Raw genomic sequence first — 18,593 nt, forward strand, 5'->3', positions numbered from 1 at the left:
CTTCGAGCTGAAATCCTGCTTGCTGATCAATTAAAAGTTTTGGTGTTTTTCTCAGGCGTCAACAGAATTCTTGCAACTTTGTCCTGTCTGCCTTCCGCAGCCTCTGAGGTCACCCAGATGCCATTTTACAGCCATAATCTATTGAGAATGATGAGAACGGTGACCCAATGGAGAGGACCTCTGCTTGGGAAAATCAGAACCGAGTACAACATGCACATCTGTCACCCAGTTACTAAAACTGATTCTTCTTTCAGGAAATTGACAAGAAATCTTAGGAAGGGGGAGGCCAGAAATCAAGGCAACCAGTTCACCCCAAATGTTAAACATCTATCTAAGGAAAGAATGCCCGTCTTCTCTGATGAATCTAGACCCCTGTTCTGGGATATTCGAATCAAGAACATGGTGCCTCGCTCCTCAACTCCTCTTCTATCCTTTTCCCAGACTGAAACTTTGAAAGAACCCAGAAGTTGGTCATGGAGAATGTGGCACATTTGGAAAGACGAGGAGCCTACAAACGGGGCAGTTAAGCCTGGGATCTCCAACTTTTGGCAACTGTATGACTTGTGGACTTCAATTCCCAGAATTCCCCAGCCTGACATGTTAGTGCTTTGCTGTGTTTACCTTAAAACAGGGGCCGGCAACCCACAGCTCTGGAGCTACATGTGGCTCTTTCATCCCTCTGCTGTGGCTCCCTGTCGCTGGTCTGCGCTAGGTGAGGTGAGAGGTGCTTCCAGTTGGAAGGGGGAAAGCACATCATACCAGGAGGAAACTCTATGGCAAGGAGCGGGTTTCCTGGTCAGCTCCACAATTGAGAGGGCTTTTGGTTAGGACAGGTAGAGGAAAAAGGATGCCGCGCTAGGAGGAGTCTCTATGGTGGGAGAACCGGACTTCCGGTTGGCTCAAGATGTGAACAGGGGAGAGTTTGGTTAGGACCTTTGTGGCTCCTTTGAGTGTTTAAGGTTGCCGACCCCTGCTTTAGAAGTATTGTGCAGGATTCACAAAAACCTGTAGGTCTAATAGAAATATGTTCTCATTCATCCTCTTCTTTCAACCTGCGGGGCGGGTTCTGGGCAACTGAATGGCGCTAGCATAGTGTTTTAATGGTCTGATGCCCTTCCCTGTCGCCAATGCGGAGTTTTATTCAGCAAATAGATTCTCATTGTGCCCAGAGAAAGAAATATCTGCCTCTTACCTAGGATCGAACTCACAACCTGCTGAATGTGAGGTGAGAGCGCCACCTCTAGGCCACCACACCAACCCAAGTATCTTCTCATTGAATGTGAGGCGAGAGCTCTCCACCTCTAGGCCACCACACCAACCCAAGTATCTTCTCATTGCTTAAATAAAAAATTTCCAAATTTCCAACGCCCGCTTGCAATCTTGGCTCTTCTGATGGCTTCTTCCATCTACCCGTGGTCCCACGTGACTGAGATGGATTAGGAACTGAAAAGTCTTATGTCCAAATTTCACCTGAGCCCCTGATGCACATCTTTGAATCCAGCTATTCGTAGATTTCCACCCATTTTGCTCCACATCGCAGCTGCAGGGACAGGGGCAGCAGGCTAAACAATTCAGAAGGTGAAGTTTGGAGGCTGCCGAAGGAATCCAACCAGCCAGTTGCCACGTTTTCTCTCTCTCTCTCTGCCATGTGGCAACTCTCACTGTAAGAGTTCTCAGTTTCTTGAGCACTTTCACACGGACAAAAGATCTGGCGGAAACTCCCCGTAGCAGTATTTTGCAATGGGGTTGCGGTAGGTGTTTTCATGTTGCACGCTCTGGGGAAGGGGAGAAAAGACAAGAGGCGAAAGTCTTACGCCCGCCGGAGAAACGGATGACTAGGAAATGCTACGGAGAAGGTGAAGCCCCCCGGTTTGGTCTTTGTGGACAGAAAGGCTGGGCTTTTCAGGGCCGTTCAGTGTGGACATGGTTCGAAAGGGTGCAATTACAGAGAGAGAAGGAAAGTGGCATTGGAAGAAGCATGCAAGAACTGTTAGTCAGGCCAAGGGTTTTTTTTTAAGCTCTGGGAAACATCCCTCCATAGTCCCCACCATCCTTCCAAAACCGATGAAGCTTCTTGGATGAGAAGCAAAACATTTTCTTCTTGTTTCTCAAGGAAAAGACAATCCAGTTGCTCTGGGAAACAGGAGGAGGAAGAGGAGATGGTAGAGGAGACAAAGGAGGAGGAGGTGGTGGTGGTGGTGGTGGTGGTGATGGTGGTGGTGGTGGAGGAGGAGGAGGAGGAGGAGAAGGAAGAGAAGAAGAAGAAGAGGAGGAGGAGGTAGTGGTGGTGGTGATGGTGGAGGTGGTGGAAGAGGAGGAGGAGACGGAAGAGGAGAAGGAGAAGCAGTAGCAGAGGTGGAGGTGGTGGTAGTGGAAGAGGAGGAGGAGAAAGAGGAGAAAGGTGGAAGAGAAAGAAGGAGGAGGAGCAAGAAGAAGAGGAGAAGGAGGAGAAGGAAGAGGAGAAGGAGGCGGAGGAGGTGAAGAAGAAGAAGAAGAAGAAGAAGAAGTAGTGGTGGTGGTGGTGGTGGTGGTGGTGGTGGTGGTGGAGGTTGTAGAAGAGGAGGAGGAGGAGATGGAAGAGGAGAAGGAGAAGCAGTAGCAGAGGTGGAGGTGGTGGTAGTGGAAGAGGAGGAGGAGAAAGAGGAGAAGGAGAAGGTGAAGAAGGAGGAGGAGGAGGAGAAGAAGAGGAGGAGGAGGTGGAGGAAGAGGAGGAGAAGAAGGAAGAGGAGAAGAAGGAGAAGCAGAAGCAGAAGTGGAAGTGGTGGAAGAGGAGGAGGAGAAGGAAGAGGAGAAGAAGACCAGCTGCTACTGGGAAGAATACATATTACGATAAGGCTATGAAAATGTGAAGTCGCATGGCATGGCATGCCCTTAATTTACTTCATTTGATTTCTAATTTCTGATCCTCCTGACAGGGTCAGTCAAAGGTACCAGATGTGGCCCAAAAGCTGCAAAATGCCCAGATCTGCTCTATACCATTCCAGACAAATGGCTGTCCAATCTCTTCTTGGTAAACCTCCCAGTGATGGAGCCCCCACACAATTTCCCTTTCCTTACCTGGGAGGAGGTCCTGCACTTGGCCAGGCAGAGCTCAAAGTGATCTTCCACAGCCATGAAGAGATTCCGGAAGGCCACCGCCGCTCGGTTTAGAAAATGCTCAAGGAGCTGTTGCTATAAAGGCAAGAAGAGGCAAAAAATAAAAATAAAAACCAGGAAGCTCACGAAAACCAGAAGTGGAGAAGGATTTCATTTCTCTCCTCCCCCCTAAAACATGAATCAGCCAATCATCTCCCAGGAAATACAATGGTATCTCGATACTCGTCATTAATTGTTTCCGGGAAGCGTGACGACCACAACTGCTAAAAACAAGTACCAAATAATCCATGTGACTTAACACATGACCTTTTGTTTTGGCCAGAAAGGGTCACGTTTCACGAGGCAGCCGAAACTGACAAGTTCTACGGTTTGGCTCTTCCAGTGTCAAGTACCAAACAAATGACGAGTAGCGGGACAAAATTTTCACATCAAAATGCGACAGGTTTTAAAGCCGTCGAGTACTGAGGTATGGCTGTCTAGGTAGAATTTATGTCCTGATTGGAAAGTTCTGATGTCCTGGCTTTCTCCATGGTCATGTGACTGAATTTGGGGCACCTGGCAACCACACCACATTTATAGAACCCTGACATCCTATGACCGTAATTTATGATGTTTTCGTCAACTGCAATGCTTTCCTTTTTATTCCAAGGTCTTTTGCACATGCCCTTACACCTGTTTACCTTGTTGGGCTGTAAGCAACAGGACACACAGGCCTCGTAGACACTGCAACATCCACTAGGCAGGCAGCTGTCGCAGCTGTACAACTTGACGCTGGGTGCCTCCACGTTGCAACACCCGTTCACCAGCAGGTCCTTCCTTTCGCAGATGTAGCCTGTTGCAAAAAGACCTCCAGGTGAGGCCGAGCAGGAGGAGAACAGAAGGCTCTGCACCACAGCACAGAAGCTGAAATATTGGGCTGAAAACTGATTCCACCCAATTGTTGTGGCCTGCAAAGCTGGCAGCAGAGTCAGACAGTGAGGAGGTTGGGGAGGAACATGGGCCAGTCCTGGGGGTTCAGAGGTGGGTTCCTACCAGTTCGCACCTATTCGGTAGAACCGGTTCATCAAATCTACCGAACTGGTTAGAAGAGGTTCCACCAGTGGACCCGGAAAGCAGGCCACACCTACAGAAGAGGTTCCAAAATTTTTTGAAACCCACCACTGGTCCTTGGATATGATTATTCTACACTATGATGCTCCTATTTATAAAACTCAGTGCCTCTGTGAAAGGTAAGGATGACTACTGCGTTTGTGGTGCAATCAGAACATTGCGTGTGTTGAAGTTGTTTTAACGCAAACCAAAGATGCCTTTTTAAAAACAAGTTTACATCATATTCTTATGCATGCCAGTGCTGTGTGTGAGGTAATTTAAGGTGGTTCTGACAGGTGTCATCGGCATCTTCATATCCGGTCACATGGGTGGCAAGCCACTCCCATCCGGTCACATGGCCATCAAGCCACTCCCACAAAGGAGGCCACACCCACAGAGTAGGTTCGAACAATTTTTGAAACCCACCACTGTGGGGGTTGAAGAAAGCTCAGACGAGGGCTCTGCGTTGGAGGCAGAAAGGGAGCTAGACAGCAGTGAGGCAGAAGAACAGCTGGAGCCTGTTCCCAGTGTGCGCATGCTCAGAGTTGCCAGAGCTACAAGAACAACTAAGAAAGCAGGGTCAACTTAGGAGGTGATTGGAGGAAACAAACAAACAAACAAAAAACCCTAAAGCTCTACTGGCTGCCATTATTATTATTACTTGGGAATGTTTGAGGAGGAGCTGCCTTCACCCTCTTTCTCTCACACCTGATATCTGGGCTGTGTTGCCTCTTCCTCTTCTAGAATGCGCCCCCTCCTGGTGACCGACCCAGATTGGACCCTGCAAACATTATCCCGGGGACACATACATTCCCCTTCATTCGTAAGAACCTTACCCAACTCATCCGTGATCAAGAGTTTCCCTTGGACAGAATTCCGACATTGGTTATTCGTCTGGCTGCTATTCCCCAGGATGAAATGGACTTTCCAGGCGATTGGGCGATTTTCGTCTTGAGCTTGGGGGAAATTCCGATCCCGCAGCACTCTCTCTTCCTAAAGGCCAAAAGGAGAGAGAGAAGGTTTGATCTTGTTGTGAAGTAGAATTAGAGTCCATTGTCTTGTGTAGCGGTAGTCCTCAGGTTAAGACCACAACGGAGCCCAAACTTTATGTTGCTAAAGTGAAACATTTGTTAAGTGTGTTTGTCCCAGTCTACTGTTTTTTTTATTTTCTTGTTTTAAGGTCTTTTTTTAAAAAAAATCTTTTTAATTTTTTAATAAACATATATATCATCTTTGCAACATTTCTAAATCTTTACATATCTACTATACTTTTTTATCCATACAGATATACCTTTATCTATCTATCTATCTATCTATCTATCTATCTATCTATCTATCTATCTATCTATCTATCATCTATTTCTATCTATCTATCTATCTATCAATCATCTATCTATCTATCTATCAATCATCTATCTATCTATCTATCTATCTATCTATCTATCTACCTACCTACCTATCATCTATCTATCCATCCATCCATCATCTATCTATCTATATCTATCTATCTATCTATCTATCTATCTATCTATCTATCTATCTATCTATCTATCTATCTATCATCTATCTATCAATCATCTATCTATCTATCATCTATCTATCTATCTATCTATCTATCTATCTATCTATCTATCTATCTATCTATCTATCTATCTATCTACCTACCTACCTACCTACCTATCATCTATCTATCTATCCATCCATCCATCCATCATCTATCTATCTATCTATCTATCATCTATCTATCTATCTATCTATCTATCTATCTATCTATCTATCTATCTATCTATCTATCATCTATTTCTATCTATCTATCTATCTATCTATCTATCTATCTATCTATCTATCTATCTATCTATCATCTATCTATCATCTATCTATCAATCATCTATCTATCTATCAATCATCTATCTATCTATCTACCTACCTACCTACCATCTATCTATCTATCCATCCATCATCTATCTATCTATATCTATCTATCTATCTATCTATCTATCTATCTATCTATCTATCTATCTATCTATCATCTATTTCTATCATCTATCTATCTATCTATCTATCTATCTATCTATCTATCTATCATCTATCTATCAATCATCTATCTATCTATCAATCATCTATCTATCTACCTACCTACCTACCTATCATCTATCTATCTATCCATCCATCCATCCATCATCTATCTATATCTATCTATCTATCTATCTATCTATCTATCTATCTATCTATCTATCTATCTATCTATCTATCATCTATCTATCAATCATTGTCTATCCTTTCTATCGATCTATATCTATCTATCATCGTCTGTATGTCTATGTCTGTCTGTCTGTCTGTCTGTATCTATCTATCATCTATCTATCCATCCATTTTTACATATTTTTCGTCTACTCTTATTAATTCCATACATCTTACATCCTTCTATGTACATATATTTCTCTTATATTTCTTATTCCGTACTATTTTATATACAATCTATCTTACATTTCCCCCCACCCTCTTGTTAATTCTGCGGCTTTGCGTTTATTTTCTGATTTCTTAATCTTTTTATTGCTTTGTGATTCTTTGTTATTCCTCCAGCCATTTGTACCATAAATTCCATACTGAACAGTACTCATTCTTCTTCGTCTTTTATTTCCTTTGTGAGTCTGTCCACTTTGGTGCATTCTAGTACTTTTTTTAAATCACGTTTTCTTCTGTTGGTGTATTTTTGTTTTTCCAGTTCTGTGCGTATGTAATCCTTGCTGCCGTTATTACATGTATTATTAGGTATTTGGTTTTTTTTTCTTATTTTAGGGTCTTATTTTCAAGGAGGTCTTATTATTTTTGAGGTGCAGGAGGCGGGCAAGCGTGGTCACCTCATGGCTGCTGCTGTGTTGCAATATTTTCTGGGAGGGCTTATTTTCAGGGGAGGGCTTAATTCAGCACATGCGCTCAAAAGCCCAATTGGGCTTATTATCCGGGGAGGTCTTATTTTCAGGGAAACAGAGTACGAGTATTCTTGCCACTGTTGTTAAGGGCATTGCTGCATTGGTTAAGTTAGTCACACGGTTAAGTGAATCTGGATTTCCCCATTGACTTTGGGGGTCCGAAGGTCGCAAAAAGGGGACCACGCAATCCCGGGAAACTGCAACCGTCATAAATATGAACCACTTGCCAAGCCAACCATTGGAATTTTGATCACATGGCCAAAAGAATGCTGCAATGCATTGTAAGTCTGAAAAACAGCCGTAAGTCACTTTTTCCAGTGGCCTTTGTAACCGAGAATAGTCACTAAATGCACTGTTCTAACTCAAGGATGGCTTGCATTGTTCTAACATCCCCTGTCAATGCTGGATTCTTTGAATGACAACTTTGAATTCTACTTGAAATAAATCCAGAATGTCGCTTATTAGTTTCTGGGTGAAATGTTGGCAATTAATCTCCCCTAGCTAAAAGTTGATATGGACCAGCACATTCTTAAAGATATCTATCTATCTATCTATCTATCTATCTATCTATCTATCTATCTATCTATCTATCTATCTATCTATCTATCTATCTATCTATCTATGTTGTATTTGTGCTGATAAATAAATAAAGGGACACTAGTATAGATCTATTTCAAGCTATTTAGCTCTCATCAGCTAGCCATACCCTTACTGGGATTTGAACCTGTGCTGTATTACATATTAGGCAGTTGTGTTAGCCACTAAGCCACAAGGTTCTCCTTCTTTATCACATACACACACACATCTACACACTATATTGCCAAAAGTATTCGCTCACCCATCCAAATAATCAGAATCAGCTGTTCCCATCACTTCCATGGCCACAGGGGTATAAAATTAAGTACCTAGGCATGCAGACTGTTTTTACAAACATTTGTGAAAGAATGGGTGGCTCTCAGGAGCTCAGTGAATCCCAGCGTGGAACTGTGATAGGATGCCACCTGTGCAACAAATCCACTCGTGACATTTCCTCGCTCCTCAATATCCCACAGTCAACTTCCAGCTGTATTATAAGAACGTGGAAGTGTTTGGGAATGACAGCAATTCAGCCACGAAGTGGTAGGCCACGTAAACTCCTCCAACATCAGCGTGTGACCTCCCAAATGCGCTTCTGGAAGGATGGTCAAAAATCCCCATAAACGCACTCCTGAACCTTGTGGACAGCCTTCCCAGAAGAGTTGAAGCTGTTATAGCTGCAAAGGGTGGACCGACGTCATATTGAACCCTATGGATTAGGAATGGGAGGTCACTTACAGTAAGTTCACATGCGGGTAAAGGCAGGTGAGCGAATACTTTTGGCAATATAGTGCATATATTCCCCCTTCTAATGCAATTTTCAGTCTAGCGATCTCCAAAGCACCCGAAGGCAGGACAAGAAGCAATGGGTGGAAGCCGATTCAAGGGAAAAAAAATATCCAACTTGGAACGAAGGAGACATTTCCCCCCACAATAAGAGCAATTAATCAGTGGAATGGTTTTCCTCCAGAAATTGTGAGCGTTCCATCAATGGGGATTTCCAAGTAAAGATCGTTTGAAAGGGTAGAACAGTGATAGCTCACCTTTGGGTCCTTGTGTGCTGAAATTGCGCGAGCAACAGCACACAAACATGCGCCCACACTGATAAAGCAGTGCACGCGCCTCCCGCATGCGTGGCAGAGGCAACCCTAACCCAAAAATCAGCTGGCCGGCGGTGGAACTGAGTAGGCAATGGGGCATGTGCCCGCAGAGGGTTTCCCGTGCCACCTGTGGCAAGCGAGCCATAGGTTGGCCATCACAAGGGTAGAGGGTCTCCGGCTTGAGCAGTGGGTTGGAGTAGAAGACCTCCAAGGTCCCTTCCAGATCTGGGAGTCACCCAGCCGGCTTTCGTGACTAAGATGGAACTGGAACTCACAACCTCTTGTGGACTCGTCCCGAGGCTATCCTTTCATGCCTAAAGCAGAACTAGAACTCTCCATCTCCTGGCGATTGGACTGAAGCCACCCAAAGCCTGCTCTGAAGCGAGAACTAGAACTCACCATCTCCCGGTGATTGGATTGAAGCCACCCAAAGCCTGCTCTGAAGCGAGAACTAGAACTCACCATCTCCCGGCGATTGGACTGAAGCCACCCAAAGCCTGCTTTGAAGCGAGAACTAGAACTCACCATCTCCCGGCGATTGGACTGAAGCCACCCAAAGCCTGCTTTGAAGCGAGAACTAGAACTCACCATCTCCCGGCGATTGGACTGAAGCCACCCAAAGCCTGCTCTGAAGCGAGAACTAGAACTCCCGTTTCCTAGCCTGGTGCCTTAAGCACTAGGCCAGGCTTGCTCTCGGGATCAAACTGAATTTCCCCCAGGATCCGTTCCAAGCCCTTTCCGCCACCAAAGCCCCCTCTCTGCCTTGCCTCCCTTTGCCAACCTCGGCCTCCCTCGCAGGGTTGTTAAGAAGGAAACCTGGACTGCCTGTAGCCGAGAGGTGGAGCTCCCACCTGACAACCAGGAGGTTGTGAGTTCCATCCTAGGTAGAGAGGCAGGTGCAGGGAAGCTGTGGCAGCTTCACCGCTTGAGACTTTCAAGAAGAGACTGGACTTGCCGTCTGTCAGAAATGGTGTAGGGTCTCCTGCTTGGGCAGCGGGTTGGACTAGATGACCTGCAAGGTCCCTTCCAACTCTGTTAAAAGGAGCACACCCCCGGGACTGCCAAAGTCAGGCTAGAAGCACCACTGACCTGCTTGAAGGTGCTGTTAAGGAAGTAGATGAGGGAGAGGCCGAAGACTATGGCCAGGACCCATCGCTTGCGCAGCAGCCTCCGCCACACTAGCGCTACCAGCTGCACCATCGGGAAGGCGGCTCCGAGCCAGCGAGCGCAGGTCTCCCCGGGGCCACAAGGCGGTATTTCGGGCCCTTCCTTGGCCTTGCGGACCCAGGCTGGGAGGAGGGAAAGAGTGCCCCAGGCCCCATCCCAGGGCAGTCAGCCCCTGGGAGCCCCCCTACCCTACCCTGGTTGGAGACCCAGGAGGAGGATGGGAGTGGGGGAGAAGACAAGAGAAAGGGGTCGGGGGTCGCAATTGCAAGCAAGAAGACCCCCCCTCCTCGGCCAAGGAAAGCAGACCCCCCTCCTCTAGCTCTCTCCGAAGCCCCCTACCAGCCCGCTTGGAGACCCAGAAGAGGGACAGGAGCGCGGGAGAAGACAAGAGAAAGGGCTCGGGGGTCGCAATTGCAAGCAAGGAACCCCCCCCCCCGACACGACCAAGGGAAAGCAGCCCCCTCTCAACCCCCCCCCCCCCGGCCTAGAAAGGGGGCACAAGGTGAGAGCGAGAAACGCCGGTGGCGGTGCAAATGGGAGCCAAGGGGAGAAGCGCTCCGATTCAATGGCAGGAAGAGGAGCTGATCCGGTTTAAGGAAGGCGAGAGGCCGATCCGAATTAGGCAGGGAGAGAGAGAAAGAGACAGGCCTTAGGAGAGAAGGAAAGAGAAGGGGGGGAACAGAGAGAGGAGGGGGAAGAAGCAACCTTGGGCTCGTCCCCCCCCCCAACCCGCCACTCGAGTGCGCCCCTCTTCCCTGCGCAAAAAACGGGGCCAGAAGGAAACCCCCGATGGCTGCTCCGGGTCCGGCTGCAAATGCCCGGGGAGGGGAGGAGTCGGAAGTCACATGCACGGCTGCCGAAGGGGGAGGGGGAAAAAAGCTGGGGGAGGGTCAGACCGGCCGGTTCTCGGGGAAACCAGGTAAATGGCTACGGGATGGGGGGGGGGACTCTCCTACGCGACTAGCCGCTCTTTTGTTTCGCCCTCTTGGGTGGAGAAGGGGGAAAGGGGTTCAGAAAGGAAAACCCGGAGGAAGATCGCCGGGTTGGGGGGAGATTTTGGGGGAGGGGGGCTGGGATGCTGGGACGAAGAAGCGGCCTGGGTCTCCCCTTCATCCCACCCCTGACTGCTGAGCCTCACCTGGGCTCGTTGTCCTGCTTTCCCATTTCCCTGGAATTCTAGGCTGGGCTAAAAAGGGGGGGCTTCCTGTCCCCTTTTTTCCCACACCCCAAATATTTCCTAGAATTCTTACATCCCCCCCCCCTGTTGAGGGGTCCCAGATGTGGAGTGAGCTGCAGCTTTTGCAAGGTGCACACCTGGGGGCCCAATGTTGGCTGTCCCCCTTTTCTTTCTCTTCCCCTTGGTCCTGCAAGCTCTTCTCCACAATGGAACAGCCGGAAGGCATCTGGGCAAGGTCCAGTCTCGGCTACCCTCAGCTATCTCTTAAGCCAGGGGTCGGCAACCTTAAACACACAAAGAGCCGCAAGGGTCCTAAACCGGAAGCCCCCCCACCCCCACCGGTTCAAGTCTGGAGCCCATCAGAAGTCAGGTTCCCCCATCATAGAGTCTCCTCCTAGTATGGTATCCTTTTTCCTCTACCTGTCCTAACCGAAAACCCGATGAATTGTGGACAGGGAGCCGCAGCAGGGGGATGAAAAGAGCCACATGCGGCTCCAGAGCCACAGGTTGCTGACCCCTGCCTTAAGCCAAGGATGGCTCATCTACGTTGCCTTCTGAATCCGATGTGAGCTTTGAATCCACGCGCTGAGCAGGCTTCCCAAAGAGAGCCAGGAAGGTGTTGTGGTTCAGGTGCTGGCCTGGAAACCAGGAGATGGTGAGCTCTAGTCCAGTTTAGGTGAAAAAGCCAGCTGGGTGACTTTGGGCCAGTCACCAGGAGGTGGTGCGTTGTAGTTCCACTTTAGCCATAGAAGCTGCGTGGATGATTTTGGGACAATCACCAGCAGATGGTGAGTTCTAGTTCCACCTTAGCCATGAAAGCCAGCTGGGTGACTTTGGGCCAATCACCAGGAGATGGTGAGTTCTAGTTCCACCTTAGCCATGAAAGCCAGCTGGGTGACTTTGGGCCAATCACCAGGAGATGGTGAGTTTTAGTTCCACCTTAGGCATGAAAGTTGTCTGGATGACTTTGGGACAGTCACCAGGAGATGGTGAGTTCTAGTCTCACCTTAGCCATGAAAGCCAGCTGGGTGACTTTGGGCCAATCACCAGGAGATGGTGAGTTCTAGTCCCACCTTAGCCATGAAAGTGGTTTGGATGACTTTGGGACAGTCACCAGGTGATGGTGAGTTCTAGTTCCACCTTAGCCATGAAAGCCAGCTGGGTGACTGTGGAACAGCCCCTCTCTCTCACCTCCGTTCTTATCCCGGAATTACTGATGTGGGGGAAAAAGGAAAAGAGGAGGGGGAATTATCAATGTCTGCCACCTTAACTTATAAAATAATAAAGGTAGGGTAGAAAAAAATCTAACTTCTGCCAAATGTAGTGGAAGCATTCATAGTTTGGGAAGTTCGATCTTTATCTCTTGATTCACGCTGCGGCCCTTCGGCGGCTCTTCGTTGCAGGCGAGACACTCTGTGCTATGTCTTTGGGGACCCATTCCCATCCTTGGAAGCCCGTAATCCTCTCTGACCCCAGGCGTCCTTGATCTCCCACGTTGATGTGGAGTGTGTTGTGTTTCAAAGTGCTAAAAAAGATGCAGCGACGGCACAGCAGCATAACGGATACCCTTCCACCTGAAAGGTAAGGGCGCCATCGTTCATACAGGTGAGTTATGCCCCAGAGAGCATCTGTTCCAGCAGGGGAAGCAGGCCTTACGCCATGTTCTGACCTAGGCTTCCCGAGAAAGCATAAACCACAATCTTCATCCCAGAAACCCTCTTTTATTTATACGGCTGTGAATTATGGTCCTTCCTAGTCCGCAAGGCTTCACAAACAGTCTGTGAAGATTCCGACAGATGTCTGCTCGAGTTGCCACAGCCTTTCAGGGGAATATTGATAAACACCCACCTTTATCTCCCTGGGAACGCTGGCAGAGACCTAATTGCCAAAGGCAGAGCAAGGCCAAACTTAGCACAGAGTCAAGCAGAACTTCTCAAAGCTTGAACTGACCAGATGAACTACCATATTTTTCAGAGTATAGGACGCACTGGAATATAAGACGCGCCAAGGTTTTGAAGAGGCAATTTTTTAAAAAAGTAGGTAGATAGATAGAGGGATAGAGAGGGAGAGAAAGAGAGAGAAATACAGTTAGTAGGTGGGGGGGGGAGAGAGAGTAGGTAGGTAGGTAGGTAGGTAGGTAGGTAGGTAGGTAAAGGGATAGAAAGAGAAATAGAGAGAGAGAGAAGTACAGTAGGTAGGTAGGGAGAGAGAGAGAGGGTAGGGAGGGAGGGATAGAGAGAGAAATAGAGAGAGAGAGAAATACAGTAGATATGTAGGTAGAGAGGGAGTAGGTAGGTTGGTAGGTAGAGGAACAGAGAGAGAGAAATAGAAATACAGTAGAAAGATAGGGGGAGAGAGAGAGTAGGTGGGTACGTAGGTAGATAGAGGGAGAGAGAAAAATACAGTAGATAGGTAGGGGGGAGAGAGAGTGGGTAGATAGAGGGAGAGAGAGAGAAAAATACAGTAGGTAGATAGGGAGAGAGAGAGAGTAGGTGGGTAGATGTTTCCAGGTGTATTTATCCATGTGCTGGAGAAGGAAATCGCTGACAATCTGCAGCACCTAAGACTTCGTTTTTGCTGACACAGCACTTGATCAATGCAATCCTCATCAATCAGTTAAAGAGCTTTCCAAAGGAGGTTTGCACTCTGCAAACCTCCCAAAAATGGCCCGTTTTCCACAAAAATGGGCTCGTTTTTTTTTTTTTTTCAAAAAAAGGCATGAATAGCCTTGGGGGGGGGCTTGCAGAATGCTCTGAGAGGGGGGACAAAAACAAGCAAAAAACAGTCTGTTTTTTTGTGAAAACGGGTCCGTTTTTCGTAAAAAAAAAATGCATGCATAGTCTTATGGAGGCTTATAGAGTGCTGCTGGGGGCTGAGGGGACAAAAACAGCCTGTTTTTGCTCATTTCTGCCCTCCCCAGCCCCCAGGAGCTCTCTGAAAGCCTCCATAAAGGTATGCATGGCCATTTTGGTGAAGGCAAAAAATGCTGTATTCATTGTATAAGACGCACCCAGATTTTCCGCCTCTTTTTTGAGGAAAAAAGGTGCGTCTTATACTCCGAAAAATACACTAATCGCTCTTGCAGGAGTCTTCTCCAGCACCAGAGTTCAAAGGCCTCCATTCTTTGGCACTTAGCCTTCCTTATGGTCCAACCTTCACAAAGATACATTGCAACTGGGGAATGTAGCCTTGACTAGACACACTTTTATTGGCAGGGTGATGTCTCCGCTTTTTAGGATGCTGTCTAGATTTGCCATCGCTTTCCTCCCCAGGAGCAAGCCTCTTTTAATTTCTGGGCTGCAGTCCCCATCTGCTGTGATCTCGGACAAAATAAGTATAAAAGAGTTCATAGAAACATAGGATATTTATTTTTAAAAAAGCATGTGAAATAAATAGGATTAAAACTTAGATGACCTTCGTCCAGTATCGAGCCATTTCGACGGGATTTTCTCTTCCCTTGTTGCTAAAAAACCCTTGTTGTGTATAGATGTCAGCCTGGCCTTGGAGACTGGCTATAAAAATCTCGGTTTAGAAACTTCAGGGTAGAAAGTGGTCCCCATGGAAGGTTTGGAGCATAGTTGAGATATCTAGAGAGGAGGGCTTGGAACCGCGGAAAGCTTTGGGGAGAAGGTAAGAGAGGGGCGAATTCCCTTAATGCAAGCAGCAGCTCTAAACTTAGAAATCTCCAAAGGGTTGACTATCCAGAGAGATTTTGAAATGTTGCAGAACGTTGCCAAAGTCCTTTTCGCAAATCTTTCCCTAGGGGAATCTTCCTTTTCTGTCCACTGAATGTTTCTTTTGCGTTAAGGCAGTGGTTCCCAAACTTGGCAACTTTAAGACTAGTGGACTTCAACTCCCAGAATTCTCCAGCCAGCTCTTTAAGACTTGTGGACTTCAACTCCCAGAATTCTTCAGCCAGCTCTTTAAGACTTGTGGACTTCAACTCCCAGAATTCTCCAGCCAGCTCTGCTGGCTGGAGAATTCTGAGAGTTGAAGTCCACAAGTCTTAAAGTTGCCAAGTTTGGGAACCACTGCGTTAAGGGATGGGCATGCCCCATCCCCTTCATGCGTGCACCGCCTCTGCAGGCATGCCCTCACGCATGCCCTGCCATGCACATCCGAGAACCAAAGACCAGCTGACTGGCAGGAGAAGTGCATGTATGCGTGACGGAGCTTTAACTGGAGTGCCCACAGAGACGCCCATCATGGCCTTATACAATTCCAGAAAAATGGCTATCCAACGTCCTCTTAAAAACTTCCAGTGTTGGAGCATTGACAGCTTCTGGAGGCAAGCTGTTCCCCTGGTTAATTTCCTCACTGTCAGGAAATTCCTCAATTCCAGGTTGCTTCTCTCCTTGATTAGTTTCCTCCCATTGCTTCTTGTCCTACCTTCAGGTGACAACCCCCCCCCTCTTCTTTGTGGCAGCCCATCAAATCTTGGAAGACAGCTATCATGTCACCCCTTGTCCTTCTTTTTACTAGAATAGATGAAAAGACTAGGAAACCGCAAAGGGAAATTTGAAATACAAACTACATTCTGATTTTTTTTTTAGGAGAAAGTGAAGAGATAAATTGTTTCCCTATCTGTTTTTGCAAGATTGTTTCCTCATTTAATTTGATTTGGGAGTTTATTTAGATCTGAACAAAGTACATAGCATAATGTGGTCGTCCTCCGTCGTCGTCGTCCCCCCCCCCAAATTGGCAACTTTAAGACATGTAGACTTCAAATCCCAGAATTCCCCAGTGCTTTGCAAAATCCTACTTTATGGCTTTAGAACCGTTTTTTTTTGTCAGTAGTAAAATTCAAACATTTTTCCCTACCCGTTCTGTGCCTGTGGCTTGGTGGGCGTGGCTTGACTTGGCGGTCATGTGACCGGGTGGGCGTGGCTGCACAACTGAGTCATACACAATGCAAAATCAGCTGGAATTTGCGCAACAAGCAGGAACCTCACAGAGTCGCAGAGAGCTCAAAAAAAAAACCCCAACTATCCCACTTTACACAAAAATAACACAAAAGCTGCACCATTGACTCACACACAATGCAAAAGCAGCTGCTGCACTTCGCACGAAATGCTCCCCTGCAACAAGCAGGAACCTCACAGACCATCAGGCACAGCTTCGTCGTCACGCAGATGGTCGTCGGAACTTTTTTTTTTAAGCAATTTTTTTTAAACTACCAGTTTGTTCATTCTAAGTTGTGATGAATTGAATTGAATTGAATTTATTATATTTCTATGCTGCCCTTTTCCCCTAAGGGGACTCAGGGCGGCTCACAATCCAAGTCAAGGGCGGGGGTACAGATAAGGAATAAAAAAGACGAACAGAACAATACACAATTTAAAAGCCTATAAAGCCCTTCATGGTAGTGGATCTGGGTACTTGGGAGACCGCCTACTGCCGATCACCTCCACACGACCCATTAGATCTCATCGTTTAGGCCTCCTCCGAGTTCCATCAGCTGGCCAATGCCGACTGGCCACAACGCGGAGGAGAGCCTTCTCGGTGGTAGCCCCGACCCAATGGAACGATCTCCCCGTGGAGCTTCGTACCCTCACCACCCTCCAGACCTTCCGCACAGCCCTTAGAACCTGGCTATCCCGTCAGGCCTGGGGCTAAAGATTGTAACCCTCCCGAATGGTATGAATGTTGCGTTTTAATCATGTATTGTCTTATCTGTAAAAGTCTGTCTCCCCTTCCTTTTGATTGTGAGCCGCCCTGAGTCCCCCCAGGGAAAAGGGCAGCATACAAATAAATAAATGAAACAAAACGAAAAGCACACAACAACCATACCATTTGAGGGGGGGGGGTGAAAGCTCTTTAGCCCCAGGCCTGTCGGAACAGCCAGGTTTTAAGGGCTTTGCGGAAGGCCTGGAGGGTGGTGAGGGTTCGAATCTCCACGGGGAGCTCGTTCCAGAGGGTCGGAGCAGCCACAGAGAAGGCTCTCCTCCGGGTAGTCGCCAGTCGGCATTGGCCGGCGGATGGAATTCAGAGGAGGCCTAATCTGTGGGATCTGATCGGTCTATTGGAGGTAATTGGCAGCAGGCGGTCTCTCAAGTACCCAGGTCCAATACCATGAAGGGCTTTATAAGTGACGACTAGCGCCTTGAAGCGCATCCGAAGACCAATAGGCAGCCAGTGCAGCTCGCAGAGGATAGGTGTTACGTGGGTGAATCAAGGTGCACCCACGATCGCTCGCGCGGCTGCATTCTGGACAAGCTGAAGTCTCTGAATGCTCTTCAAGGGCTGCCCCATGTAGAGCACGTTGCAGTAGTAAACTGACAGTGGATCATTGATTTACTTATTTTCGTTTTACCCTGCTGAAACGTTGCAACTCTTGCAACAATTGCAAACCCAGGAATTAAAAGCAACACTCAATCCAAATTGTATCCCCAGGGTGGCTCAGTGGCTAAGACGCCGAGCTCGTCAAGAAAAGAAGGCCAAGACCCACTTAACAAATGCCTCACTTAGTGACATAAATTTTGGGCTCCCATTGTGGTTGTAGGCTGAGCTGTATTATTTTCTCCAATCCCCCTTCTCTCCCCCCCCCCCACGCCTGTCTTCCAGAAACCGGAACCAAGTCATCACGTCGGAGACCAGTGTGGACGAAGGGGCCGTTTTCGAAATGCTGAAGACGGAAGCAGCTCTTCTCGGGGCTGGGGGGAATCCCATCAGCAGCATCTCGGCCACGCCTTTCCAATCCAGTTTGCTCCTGGGGTCCTCAGCCGGAGGAGGCGAGGTCTTCATCCAGATGCCTGCTGCCCGGGAGGAGGGGCCAAGCCGGGCGGAGGCGGGGCTCTACCACTACCGCCAACCGCATCATTACCATCACAGCCACCCGAGAGGCTCCTCGCTGCTCCATATGAGTGGCGCTGACCGCCATGGGCATCCTGAAGAGGCCCCCGATGAGCCGCCTGGCACCCCGGCCCCTGCCCTTCCCGAGATGAAGGCGGTCGTTTCCTGGCTGCAGGATGGCCTGCCCTTCATCGTGATCCTGCTGGCAAAAGTTTGTTTCCAGCACAAACTGGGTAAGGGGCTTCGTGGAAGAAGACGAGAGACGTTGTTTGCATGCATTTGTGTATTTCCTTTTTTTAAAAAAAATCAAACTGTTCTGACTCAGCTTCCCAAACACAACAAACCCTTAGAAGCCAAAGATTCCTTTATTAGGAGCCCCGGCAAAAAGTTTCTCTCTCGCCACAGGCTAACCAGTCTGTTCGCCAGGGAGATGAATAGTTCTCTGCCACAACTATTCATCTCCGCCCCCTGCCTTTTATCCCCAGAGCTAGGGTGGGGCTTCGCTAGCAGCGGTAGCTCTTCCGTCCCAAGGACCGGCCCATAGATTTCCACTGCTCTCCTCTCCTCTGCCACACCTATTCATCTCCACCCCCTGGCTTTTATCCCCAGAGCTAGGGTGGGGCTTTGCTAGCAGCGGTGGCTCTTCCGTCCCAAGGACCAGCC

General features: G+C 47.9%; 2 protein-coding genes across 2 annotated transcripts in view; one reads left to right on the forward strand and one right to left on the reverse strand.

Moving 5' to 3' along the window:
* Positions 1-1,179: 1,179 nt before the first annotated feature.
* C13H12orf49 (chromosome 13 C12orf49 homolog) lies at positions 1,180-10,783 on the reverse strand. The gene is made up of 5 exons (XM_032229954.1): positions 9,884-10,783; positions 5,022-5,178; positions 3,777-3,928; positions 3,058-3,171; positions 1,180-1,775 (listed from the first exon to the last, which is right to left on the reverse strand). Exons 1-5 carry the CDS (start codon positions 9,992-9,994, stop codon positions 1,692-1,694), a joined length of 618 nt encoding a protein of 205 aa, XP_032085845.1. The 5' UTR covers positions 9,995-10,783; the 3' UTR covers positions 1,180-1,691.
* A 58-nt stretch (positions 10,784-10,841) lies between these two features.
* The window catches only part of RNFT2 (ring finger protein, transmembrane 2), a 39,045-nt gene continuing 31,293 nt past the window's right edge, over positions 10,842-18,593 (forward strand). Inside the window, exons 1-3 of the mRNA XM_032228837.1 lie at positions 10,842-10,880; positions 12,542-12,719; positions 17,703-18,163. Coding sequence (XP_032084728.1) covers positions 12,637-12,719; positions 17,703-18,163 — 544 coding nt within the window. The 5' untranslated portion in view covers positions 10,842-10,880; positions 12,542-12,636. The remainder of the gene's footprint in view (positions 10,881-12,541; positions 12,720-17,702; positions 18,164-18,593) is intronic.

The sequence above is a fragment of the Thamnophis elegans genome, chromosome 13, assembly GCF_009769535.1.
Source record: "Thamnophis elegans isolate rThaEle1 chromosome 13, rThaEle1.pri, whole genome shotgun sequence".
NCBI classification, from domain to species: domain Eukaryota; kingdom Metazoa; phylum Chordata; class Lepidosauria; order Squamata; family Colubridae; genus Thamnophis; species Thamnophis elegans.

Coding starts and splice junctions, on each gene's coding strand:
- C13H12orf49 (XM_032229954.1), bottom strand. CDS start 9,994: ATGGTGCAGCTGGTAGCGCTAGTGTGGCGGAGGCTGCTGCGCAAGCGA. Junction 5,179..9,883: donor TTAACAGCACCTTCAAGCAG/GTCAGTGGTGCT, acceptor TTTGGCCTTTAG/GAAGAGAGAGTGCTGCGGGA. Junction 1,776..3,057: donor AGTGCAGGACCTCCTCCCAG/GTAAGGAAAGGG, acceptor CCCCTTCCCCAG/AGCGTGCAACATGAAAACAC.